This window comes from Myotis brandtii, unplaced genomic scaffold (assembly GCF_000412655.1).
Source record: "Myotis brandtii unplaced genomic scaffold, ASM41265v1 scaffold638, whole genome shotgun sequence".
In the NCBI taxonomy this organism is placed as follows: domain Eukaryota; kingdom Metazoa; phylum Chordata; class Mammalia; order Chiroptera; family Vespertilionidae; genus Myotis; species Myotis brandtii.
This window is the reverse complement of record NW_005370445.1, coordinates 306924-318812: the sequence shown is the minus strand read 5'-3', so window position 1 is coordinate 318812 and position 11889 is coordinate 306924. Positions and strand designations below refer to the sequence as shown.

Sequence of the window (11889 nt, the reverse complement as noted above, 5' to 3'; positions counted from 1 at the left end):
CCCCTGCACCCGTGCCCCGCGCCCAGCAGAGCCAGACTCGCCCGATGCCCCCCAGGGTGGTACCTGTTCCAGTTCCACCGCGTCCTGCAGTACGCGCGGCCCCGGCCCAGCGGCTCACAGCCCTTCTTCTGGATGTTCGTGGACAACCTGATGCTGACCGAGGACGACCGCGTCATCGCCACACGCTTCCTGGAGGTGCGTGCAGGGGGCGGTCTCTGGATGCCAGCCAGGCCGGGCCTCCTCCAGAACGCTCAGCCTGGGTCTAGGGGTGGCGGTTTAGGGTCTGACCCCTGAGGCCTCGGGTTTCAGAGTTCACAGGGACCCTGAGGGTCGCCTTGCCATTAGGGCATGACCTCTTCACGGTGGCCTCAGAGGGTGTCCCCTTCACGCTACGCTCAGGATACACCACCGGGCTCTCCACCTGTGCACATGTGCACACGCACACACCACGTACACCACCGTATGCGGTGCACAAACGACGGGCACACACTAACATATAATCCCACACACTCACACACACACCCTCCGGGGCACCGACAACTGTGTTTTCTCTCCGTGTATCTGAATCCTGACCCTGAGGGCAGCCAGGACTCAGGGCCAACTCTGCCCAGGGCTGAGTCCCTCCCCACACACAGGGCAGCCCCTGGTTGAGCCTGGTGTCCCCTCCTCACAGGGCGCAGGCTCCACATCCAAACGTAAGGCCAACAGTGTCCTCGCCGTCCTGACCCCCATCTGTCCAACCTCCAGTCTCTTGGTCACCTCCAGGGTTCTTTATGCAAATACAGTGGCTCTGCCCACGCTGCCCCTCCTCCATGTCCTCCTCCTCCTCCTCCTCCTCTTCCTCCTTCTCCTCCTCCTCCTCTGTGTCCGGCTCGTTTTCCCGGAACCAGATCCTCCCGTACAGAGGACCTCCTCTTTCCTTGTTTTAGTTTGTGTTTTGTTTCGTTTCACTTTCCTCCGTTTGACTCTGCATGGACATAACAAATGAATGAACCTGCTCCGTGTTGGGGTAGGAGGTGGTTTCTAACCTTTGCTCCCACAGGCACGGCTGCGATGAAGGAGCGTGTGCGAGTGCTCGGCACTTCCACAGGTGGCCCGGTGGCCTCGGGGCGGCAGGGGCAGGGTTGTCCGGGCCCCTGCCCCCTCCCCCCTGCCCGCTTTCCTGGCCCTGCCCAGGTGGCACCAGCTCTCTAGTGCAGCTCTTGTTACTTTTGTCCAAGTGCCCTGTAGCAGCTGGGATCTTCGTCTCTTCTTCTAACTGGTTTTGCCTTGTGCACAGGAGGCTATTGATTGCTGCGCCTTAGTTTTGCTTCTGCTGCCTGGTCGAGTGACCTTCTAATTTATCAGTAGGTTCCATTAGACTTTCTCGGTATTTGAGCAGATCACCTGCCACTTGAGACGGTTGTTTCCTTCGAGTTTTACAGCTCGGGCACCTACCTTTCTCTTGTCTCCTGCTGTTGCCTCTGGGACATTGAATCACAGCGGTCTTTCTTGTCCCTGACTTTCATGGAAACGCTTCCAGCATTTCCCAGCTAAGCCGATGCTGGCCTGTGGGCGCGGTTGGTAGATTTCACTATGCTAAGGAAGTTTCCATCGATTTCTATTTTGTGAGTAATTTTATCAAAAATAGCTGTTGGATTTTGTCAAATGTTCTTTCTAATGTCAATGGAGATAATTAGATAATTTTTCTCTTTCAAGCTACTAATAAGATCCTATATAATAAAAGGGTAATATGCAAATCGACTGAACAGCAGAACGACCAGTCGCTATGACACGCACTGACCACCAGAGGACAGACGCCCCACGTAGGAGCTGCCCCCTGGTGGTCAGTGTGCTCTCAGGGCTGGCGAGTGCAGCAGCGGTGGTGGGAGCCTCTCCCACCCCCACGGCAGCGCTAAGGCCATCAGTCAGACATCCCCGAGGGCTCCCGAACTGTGAAAGGGCTCAGGCCCCACCAGTGCATGAATGTCATGCACTGGGCCTCTAGTATAATATATTAATAGATTTCCTAATAATGAACCATGCTTGCATTCCTGGAAAAAAATCCACTTAGTGGTGCATGATGTATATTCTGCTAACATAACGTATTGCTGAATTTTGGGGTTTTTGCTGTGACCAGCATGAGAGAGAGAAGTATGTGGTTTTATTGTTTTGTGCCATCTTTGTTGGGTTCGGGTACCAATGTTAAGCTTGATTCATAAAAATTATTTGGAAAATTGACAGAATTCTCCTGTGAAATGGTCTGGCTTAGTTGTTCTTGCTGTTATTTTATATATATATTTTACTGATTTTTTTTTTTTACAGAGAGGAAGGGAGAGGGATAGAGAGTTAGAAACATCGATGACAGAGAAACATCGATCAGCTGCCTCCTGCACACTCCCCACTGGGGATGTGCCCACAACCAAGGTACATGCCCTTGACCGGAATCGAACCCGGGACCCTTGAGTCCACAGGCTGACTCTCTATCCACTGAGCCAAACCGGTTAGGGCTGTTGCTGTTATTTTTAAATGGGAGTTAGCTCTTCTGTGGGAACAGAAATCAATAAGGATTTTATATCTTTTTGGAGATCAGTTTGGCAAGTTCTGTTTTCCAGTTCTGTTTTCCTAGAACATAATCTGTTTCATTTTAATTTTAAAAAGTTTTTCATGGAGTTGAGCAAGGTGGCCTCGCAATTCTTGTACTTCCCTGTCTGTACTTATTTCTCCTTCTTAAGGACTCTGGGATTTTCAAAACACTAACATGTTGCCACATAACAGCAGTCAGGTAAGCAAAAATCCTGATTTTTTATTGTTTTTTTATATACATTTAATAGATCCAAACTGGTCCCAAATTAGAAGTAGCCAAAACAGGGAACTTCTCTTATTTTACTTTTTTTAATGGACATTGTTGGCTTTGTGTGTTAGCTTTCCCTAAACCCTTCATCTCACTACTCTCGTCTCTTCATTCTTAATCAGCGTAGGTGTGGAAATCAACCTCTTTTTTTTTAAATCCTCACCCAAGGTTATTTTTCCTTTGTTTTTTTTTTTTTTTTTTTTTTTTTTTTTTTTTTAGAGAGAGTGGAAGAGAGAGGGAAAGACAGAGAGAAACATTAATATGAGAGAAACACATCCATTGGTTGTCTCCTGCACATGCCCTGACCAGGGCCCGGGATGGGGAGGAGCCTGCAACCAAGGTATGCCCTTGACCGGAATCGAACTCAGTACCCTTCAGTCCACAGCTGATGCTCCATCCACTGAGCCAAACCAGTAGGGCTTCCCTTTCAATAACTGCTCCCATCTTGCTGTGGAACCTCGTCCCTGCTGGTGGCTGGGAACATCTTAACCTGCTAGCTGTAGGTACTGTTCCCGTGGGCTCCAGCCACTGACGGTGCAGCCATCTCTCCTCCCAGGGTGGTGCTGATGCAGGAGGAGGCTGTGTGTCCCAGGGTGGTGCTGATGCAGGGAGGCTGTGTGTCCCAGGCTGGTGCTGATACAGGAGGAGGCTGTGTGTCCCAGGGTGGCTGACACAGGAGGAGGCTGTGTGTCCCAGGCTGGTGCTGATACAGGAGGAGGCTGTGTGTCCCAGGGTGGCTGACACAGGAGGAGGCTGTGTGTCCCAGGCTGGTGCTGATACAGGAGGAGGCTGTGTGTCCCAGGGTGGCTGACACAGGAGGAGGCTGTGTGTCCCAGGCTGGTGCTGATACAGGAGGAGGCTGTGTGTCCCAGGGTGGCTGACACAGGAGGAGGCTGTGTGTCCCAGGCTGGTGCTGATACAGGAGGAGGCTGTGTGTCCCAGGGTGGCTGACACAGGAGGAGGCTGTGTGTCCCAGGCTGGTGCTGATACAGGAGGAGGCTGTGTGTCCCAGGGTGGCTGACACAGGAGGAGGCTGTGTGTCCCAGGCTGGTGCTGATACAGGAGGAGGCTGTGTGTCCCAGGGTGGCTGACACAGGAGGAGGCTGTGTGTCCCAGGCTGGTGCTGATACAGGAGGAGGCTGTGTGTCCCAGGGTGGCTGACACAGGAGGAGGCTGTGTGTCCCAGGCTGGTGCTGATACAGGAGGAGGCTGTGTGTCCCAGGGTGGCTGACACAGGAGGAGGCTGTGTGTCCCAGGCTGGTGCTGATACAGGAGGAGGCTGTGTGTCCCAGGGTGGCTGACACAGGAGGAGGCTGTGTGTCCCAGGCTGGTGCTGATACAGGAGGAGGCTGTGTGTCCCAGGGTGGCTGACACAGGAGGAGGCTGTGTGTCCCAGGCTGGTGCTGATACAGGAGGAGGCTGTGTGTCCCAGGGTGGCTGACACAGGAGGAGGCTGTGTGTCCCAGGCTGGTGCTGATACAGGAGGAGGCTGTGTGTCCCAGGCTGGTGCTGATACAGGAGGAGGCTGTGTGTCCCAGGGTGGTGCTGATACAGGAGGAGGCTGTGTGTCCCAGGGTGGTGCTGATGCAGGAGGAGGCTTTGTGTCCCAGGGTGGTGCTGATACAGGAGGAGGCTGTGTGTCCCAGGGTGGTGCTGATGCAGGAGGAGGCTTTGTGTCCCAGGGTGGTGCTGATACAGGAGGAGGCTGTGTGTCCCAGGGTGGTGCTGATGCAGGAGGAGGCTTTGTGTCCCAGGGTGGTGCTGATACAGGAGGAGGCTGTGTGTCCCAGGGTGGTGCTGATGCAGGAGGAGGCTTTGTGTCCCAGGGTGGTGCTGATACAGGAGGAGGCTGTGTGTCCCAGGGTGGTGCTGATGCAGGAGGAGGCTTTGTGTCCCAGGGTGGTGCTGATACAGGAGGAGGCTGTGTGTCCCAGGGTGGTGCTGATGCAGGAGGAGGCTTTGTGTCCCAGGGTGGTGCTGATACAGGAGGAGGCTGTGTGTCCCAGGGTGGTGCTGATGCAGGAGGAGGCTTTGTGTCCCAGGGTGGTGCTGATACAGGAGGAGGCTGTGTGTCCCAGGGTGGTGCTGATGCAGGAGGAGGCTTTGTGTCCCAGGGTGGTGCTGATACAGGAGGAGGCTGTGTGTCCCAGGGTGGTGCTGATGCAGGAGGAGGCTTTGTGTCCCAGGGTGGTGCTGATACAGGAGGAGGCTGTGTGTCCCAGGGTGGTGCTGATGCAGGAGGAGGCTTTGTGTCCCAGGGTGGTGCTGATACAGGAGGAGGCTGTGTGTCCCAGGGTGGTGCTGATGCAGGAGGAGGCTTTGTGTCCCAGGGTGGTGCTGATACAGGAGGAGGCTGTGTGTCCCAGGGTGGTGCTGATGCAGGAGGAGGCTTTGTGTCCCAGGGTGGTGCTGATACAGGAGGAGGCTGTGTGTCCCAGGGTGGTGCTGATGCAGGAGGAGGCTTTGTGTCCCAGGGTGGTGCTGATACAGGAGGAGGCTGTGTGTCCCAGGCTGGTGCTGATACAGGAGGAGGCTGTGTGTCCCAGGGTGGTGCTGATGCAGGAGGAGGCTTTGTGTCCCAGGGTAGTGGCTGACACAGGAGGAGGCTGTGTGTCCCAGGCTGGTGCTGATGCAGGAGGAGGCTGTGTGTCCCAAGGTGGTGGGGCTCAGGAACGGTCCGCATGGGCCTCTCTGGGGCCCCTGAGTCTGGGGAGGTAGAGCCAAGGCCACCTTTCGTTGTGTGTTGGGGGATGGTGACCTCTTGCCTCAGTTTCTCCTTCATGCCCCTCTCCCTTCTGAGGCTCCTCCTCCCAATGGTGGCAGGTCTGTCCCTCCTGTTCTCTCCTCCCTTGTCCTTCCAGTGCCTTTTAGGGAGACAGTGACCCCAGGGCCAGGCGGCCACTTGCGCGGTGAAGCAAAGGTCCTTTATGATAGTCTCCTGCCGGCACCACGCTCATGTCCCTGAGACAAACACCCCTCAGCGCAAAGACCACAGAAGCTTGATCTGTAAGGCAATCCACCCGGTGCCCGAGCTGGCAGGGCGTCCCTGGGTCACATGACCCTGGGAACAAAACACCAACAACCAATTAAAAGTTTTAGAACAATATCTCAGTTTCCCCTGCCTCATTGGGAATTTATAAGGAAAACTAGAGGCCCAGTGCATGAAATTCGTGCATGGGTAGGGTCCCTAGGCCTGGCCAGCAATCAGGGCCCATCCGGGCCTTCTGGCTGCAGGCCAGGCCTTCCTTCATTCCGTGCCACCCCCTGGTGGTCAGTGCACATCATAGCAAGTGATAGAACTCCCGGTTGAACTCCCAAGGGGACACTTTGCATATTAGCTTTTATATATAAAGGTAAGATGTGATGTGCAGCAGTCTGGACTGGGGAATGTAGACAGTCTGGGAAGACTGTTGACCCAATTCTGAGGGCCACACATGGTTCCCACGGCGGCCAAGGCCTGTGGGCCACCCCAGGGGACAGAGGCTATTGTCCAGGTCACCCGTATCCACGGCCGATGTTTCCACCCCAGACAGACCCCGTGACCATCCTGGACACCTGCGGCAGAGCCGTCCGGAACGCCGTGCATGTGTGGAGCAACATCCCGGCCGTGAGGAGGTATTTCCTGTGCACTCGAGCCCTTTGGGAGCGAGGAGGGACACTGGCCATCGAGGAGACAGGAGTCTGAGGGGACAGGGAGCCAGCCATGCCCAGCAGCCTCTCTGCCCAGGTCGGGACCTATGTCTGGTGGGTCTCTGAGGCAACCCCCAAAATTCTGGGCGTGCTCAAGGTCAGGGACACCCCTTCCACTTTGGGGACCTTCTCCCCAAAAGCTGTTGCACAAACGCTCCTGAGGTTCTCACCCCAGGACTTTGCAGGCTTCGGCAGCACAGCCCACCCTACACACCGGACACTCACCCTCACAGCCCCGCTCACTCTCTCACCCCCACTCATTGACACACAATCACACACACAAGCCCACGTACACCCCTCCGCACCCACCAGACACTCTCCTGACTATTCCTGCTCCTGAGCATTCTCTCTGCTCCACCTCCTCCCCCAACACCCCTCCCCCTGGGCCCTGTGTCAACCTGCTCCTCGGGCAGCCTGCTCCTGGACACCTGCCCTGGCTCCCTCTCATCCCACACGGTCCTGCCCTGGAGGGGACAGCTGGCTCCTCCGTGGCACCCCTCCCCGGGCAGCCCCGTGTGAGTCACTGACGCATCTTCAGGGGCAGCCGGGTCCTGCCTGCTCCCCACAGTGGCTGCTGGAGCCTTTCCCACCCACCCCTCGCCAGGCCCAAGTCCAGGATCAGTTTTAGGTGCGGCTTTCCGGGCTGTGTTCTCCCTGAAGCCTGGAGGGTCATTCTGCGGGTGGTGCTTACGCCTGTTCTCCCTGCCCTGCCCACCAGCTGGCTCCCTCCCCAGCTGGTTCCCGGAAACAGGCTGGAAGCTCCTGCTTTGAAGGGCAGGTCTGCTCAGGCTCCTGCTGTCCTAACAGGGAGGAGGGGCCCCTCACCGAAGGCAGACTTCATCCTGCTGAGAGGGTGGGCGGCTGCCCTGGACGGCCATGTCACCCCTCTGCCAGTCAAGCTGCCCGGGGTGTGTGTTGGTGGGGGGAGGGGGGTTGCCAGGAGGAGCCTTGCATGTTTCTGGCGCCTCATCCCTGGCCTTGCAAAGTGAACCAAGGAATGTGTCTGACTGCAGTGGGTGCCTGGGAGCATGAGACGCAAGTGCTGGGCGCCATGTTCACGAAGCCTGGAGTCCCAGGGGTTGCATCACATTGCAAGTTGGGGTCCGGTGCTCTCCCCGCCCACCTGCCCCTCATGCAGGGTCTGCAGCACGGCTGCCACAGGACCCCCAGGACCTGCTCAGGTCTCTCGGTCTTGGGTAGCTCAGGATTCCTTGGGAATGACATTCTTCTCTGTGGGGTCTCTCCATGATGGCTTCTTCTCCCTGAAAGGGGGACTCCCCAGGTGGGCCAAGATCTGTCCTGGGGGACCCTTGGCCTTTCACCAGCTTCTCACAGGACCGAGGGAGGTGGGAGGGGTGGGGCCATCTCGTCCCCTGAGGCCCAGGACATGCAAGCAGGACGGGGTGTTTATGGGAGAGACCAGCACCAGCCAGCCCCCCGCCCATCGCCGGCAGCCCTGCCCTGGGAGCCGGTGGAGCTGGTGGGTGATGGGCTGCCCTCTCCTCCGCAGCAGGCATTCGGCCCAGGTGACCCCCGAGGAGCTGGCCCAGCTGGCCCAGGACCGGCAGAGAGCACGGGCCGCTGCCCCCGGGCCGGCCACCCTGGTGAAGAAGTGTTTCCTCCCCCTGAGAGAATATTTCAAGTATTTTCAACCGAACTCACTTCCTCTTTATAAGTGAAGTGAGTCATTCTACCGTGAAAAAAGAAAAAAGACTTTTCTTAGAACTAAGATAACTTTCCTGATATTGTCTCCATTGTCCTCTTCAAATGATTATTTTATTTGCTTGACCTTGGATTTCCCGTGGTGACCTCAGACCCCTCTCCCTTTGGGTCTGGAGATGTAGCCGCCACCCCTCCTCCCCACCCCCACACCTCCTTCCCGGGAGGGGGCAAAGTGCCCGGGGGCGTCTCACCAGGGACAACATCCTGATGTTCAAGTGCATGTGTGCTGCTGAAAGTGTTTCTGTGTGCTGTTTGAGGAATTAAAAATACACTTATTACTCGGATTAGTGGTCATTTTTGGTGTTTTGATGTGTATGCACGGCCTTTATGCTGTAGGACACGGGGCTGTGGGTGAGAAAGACGAGCAGGACACACTGCCCAGGCGTCTGTTGCAGGCTCTCCCCAGGTGCAGGAGCGATGCTGTCACGTGACCACTCACAGCCGCACAGCAGCCCAGACCTCAGCAAAGTGCAGAGCTCCGAGCTCGGTGAGCAAAGGAAGAAGGGATGAGGAGACAGCAGTGAGGTGGAGGCCAGATACCCTAACCCTAACCCGCTGTTCAGTGTGCAGCCTTCCCGTCCTCGCTGGGCTCCGGGGAGGGGAGACCCGTGCAGAGCATTGGTTCGAGCTGGATTCGGATCCTAAAGGGATCTTCCCAGATTAGCCAGGAACGCCCCCCGCCCCCTCCTCCAAAGGGCCAAAGGGACCTAGGCTGAGGTCATTGACCACTCAGCTTGTCCTGGGCATGACGGCCAGGGCTTGGTTCTGTTCGTGGGATGTAAGACACTTTGTGGAAGAAAGGTTGGGCTAAAATTGGATCTTTTGTTGAAGATTTTAAAAAATACGTACATTGTTAAGATTAGCTGTGTCATGGCCAGGTGCCCAGACATGTGTTCGAACATTATTCTGGGTGAGATGAACATTTAAATCGGGGGACTCCGAGTAAAGCAGACCACCCTCCATACGGTGGGTGGGTGCCGTGGTCTGAACGTGGGTTCCCGAACCACATTCATATGTTGAGGTCCTAACGAACCCCAACATGAAGGTGTGAGGAGGTGAGGCCTTTGGAGCTGACTCCAAACTGAGGTTAGTGCCCGAATCAAAGAGGCACCAGCGAACCTTCCACCATGTGAGGACCCACGAAAAGGGCTCCTACCTGACTGTGCTGGCTCCCCGACCCCCCACTTCCAGCCTCCAGCGCCCTGTATGTGGTGCTCTGTTCTAGCAGCCTGATGGGATCGAGACAATGGGCCTCATGCAAGCCACTGAAGGAACCAGGGCTGACCTCGGAGTTCTGCACCACCTGTGGGCTCCAGTGTCCTTGAAATAAACTAACACTCTCTCTCTCTCTCTCTCTCTCTCTCTCTCTCTCTCTCTCATATAATGATACTAAGGGGAAGACCCAGATGCTCCCCTAAGGCCCCTGCGGGTGAAGCCTCCTTTTTTCCCTCTTCCTGTCCCTCCTTTTCCTTCCTTTGATTTAGAAGCTCTTTAACTAGATTATTTCCTAAAAACAATAGGATTTATTGGAAATTTCCTTGCTGTAATGTGCTCTGTGAGTCTAAAAACGTCTGTTCTTGCTCTTGATATCTTCCCGGTTTGTCACAAACGTTCCTCCTGAGGGTTTCCTGGAGGATCTCGGAACACTTCTCTAACCCAGGCATGATGCTAACATGAGGGGAAATGTTTTGATCTTCACGGCGGGTGGTAGAATTCTCAGGCAGGAAGCAGTCCTTGTTTGGGAAAATGTTGTGATAAGCTGAAGGCATGGGAGTAGGAGCCGGGGACTGTGTGTCTCTCTGGCCACGCACTCAAGATATGGTGCAGACAGCTCTGCCTGAGACTAAGAGGGCATCTGGCCTCTGAGAAGGAGGAGAGGAAATTCACGGAAGCCAGGGGAAGAGTAGGAAGAGAAGAGAGAGAGAGAATTTATATATATAGTCCTGTTGGTTTTGTTTCTCTGGAGAGCCCTGAGCCCTGAGATACAGACGTCTTCATTGGTCAATGTGAACCCTCGGCAGTGGACAGGACAGTCCTGGGCTCTGAGGCAGATTCTATGTCCAGGGGCTAATTTAGCAAGATCTGCAACGAAACCGAGGGCAGGGCACGGCAGCCCCACAAACACAGAGGGGACGAGGGGACGGGGCATCCAGGCACAGATAAGACCTCCCTGGGGGTCAAGCTCTGGATCCACGCTTGGGGCAGCAATAGCGAGAGGCGGTGGCTGTGCCCTGGAGGGCTGGCTCCAGGATGCTTCCACTCCAGGAACTGACGCCACAGGGTCCACCCTAATTACTGTCCACTTCCCACCAGAGTGCTCCCAGGAAGGCCAGAGCCCCTCGGGACAGCTTTATGCATTCAGTTCGCTCACAGGTACCTGGAGATCCCCCTCTAGCTATTTAAACCCCACCCACAGAGCCCCTTTCTGGGACGCTCTGAGTTTGGCTGAAAGTGGCCCCTCTAGCTTCCACATCTACACCCAGAGCTTCAAGTCCCCGGCATGAGCACAACTCCTACTTGGTCCCCAGGTCTGCCCAGCTATTCCTTCAGGCCGGGTTCTCTCCCCACTGCCCCCCACTGTGGTCTTTTCCCCATTTGTCTCAAAACTCTGCAATCCATGCACTAACTCAGCTGCTTTATGAGGGACACCTCATCACTCTCCCCACTTCACATGGGGACAATGCAGGCACAGGTTGACTTTCTGAGGTCGCACAGCTCCTGAATGGCAGCTGGGAGAGGAAGCCAGCATGCACTTCTCCGGTGGGGGGTTCTGGGGCTGGCCTTGGTCCCACTCCTGGGGTGCCCCTCCCTCCATGGCCCAGCTGCACTCCCTGCCACTTCACTGCCTGCTCAGCGCACAGTCTCTTCCTCCATCCAGAGTCCCCCACTCCGGTGCGCCTGGCCTGGGTCTGGGGCTGCCTGGGAAGCAGAGCTTGGCTCCTCCCTCACCAGCCTCAGCTCCTGCCCGCTGTACCTTGTGGGCCCCCTAAAGGCCTCTCCCCTGCCTCCCACCTGCCTTGGGGCAGTGCCCAGGCTGCACTGAGGGCACTTTCCCTTCTTAGCTCCACAGGGGGCTTCTCCCTCCCCCAAGACCCGCTCCTCGCCAACAGCCCCTGAGATGGTATATGGGGTCCACCCCTTCCCATTCAGCATCCCGGAGGGCAAAGCAGGGATTCGTCTGGGAGCGGGGAAGGAAAGTGACAGCCTGTCAGTGAAGCCTAACCAATCGGAAAGCTTCCCGGATTAGAGGGCGGGGCTGATTGCGGCCAGGTAGGGGAGGTGAGGCGCACCCAGCCCTGCCCTCCTGCCCCGTCTGCGGGAGAACTTGAGGCCGGCCCTCCCCAAACTCTGTCTTCCTTTGCCAGCTGCTGCCAATCCATGGGGAGAAGAACTGAGGCCACAGAAACCAGGTCCCCTGCAGCTCCACTGGGACTGATGAGCTGTCCCCGTCCCTCGCCCCTGCCTGCATCTGCTCCAGCTGCGCCCTGGACAGATTGGTTTTCTGGCTCCAGGAATGGGGTGAGTCCGGTACTCACACCCGCCCGCCATTTGATGTATGCCCACGCCCTGCGCTCCTAGCCAAATCTTATATTTCCTCCCGGCCCCACACGACACCCCTTCTCCGCCGCCCCGCCCCCCCTCCC

General features: G+C 56.5%; 1 protein-coding gene across 1 annotated transcript in view; it reads left to right on the top strand.

Annotated features, from left to right (window-relative positions):
* The window catches only part of DNMT3L (DNA (cytosine-5-)-methyltransferase 3-like), a 16254-nt gene extending 7730 nt beyond the window's left edge, over positions 1 to 8524 (top strand). Inside the window, 4 exon segments of the mRNA XM_005880429.2 lie at positions 56 to 195; positions 6363 to 6448; positions 8034 to 8170; positions 8173 to 8524. Coding sequence (XP_005880491.1) covers positions 56 to 195; positions 6363 to 6448; positions 8034 to 8170; positions 8173 to 8198 — 389 coding nt within the window. The 3' untranslated portion in view covers positions 8199 to 8524.
* Positions 8525 to 11889: the final 3365 nt, after the last annotated feature.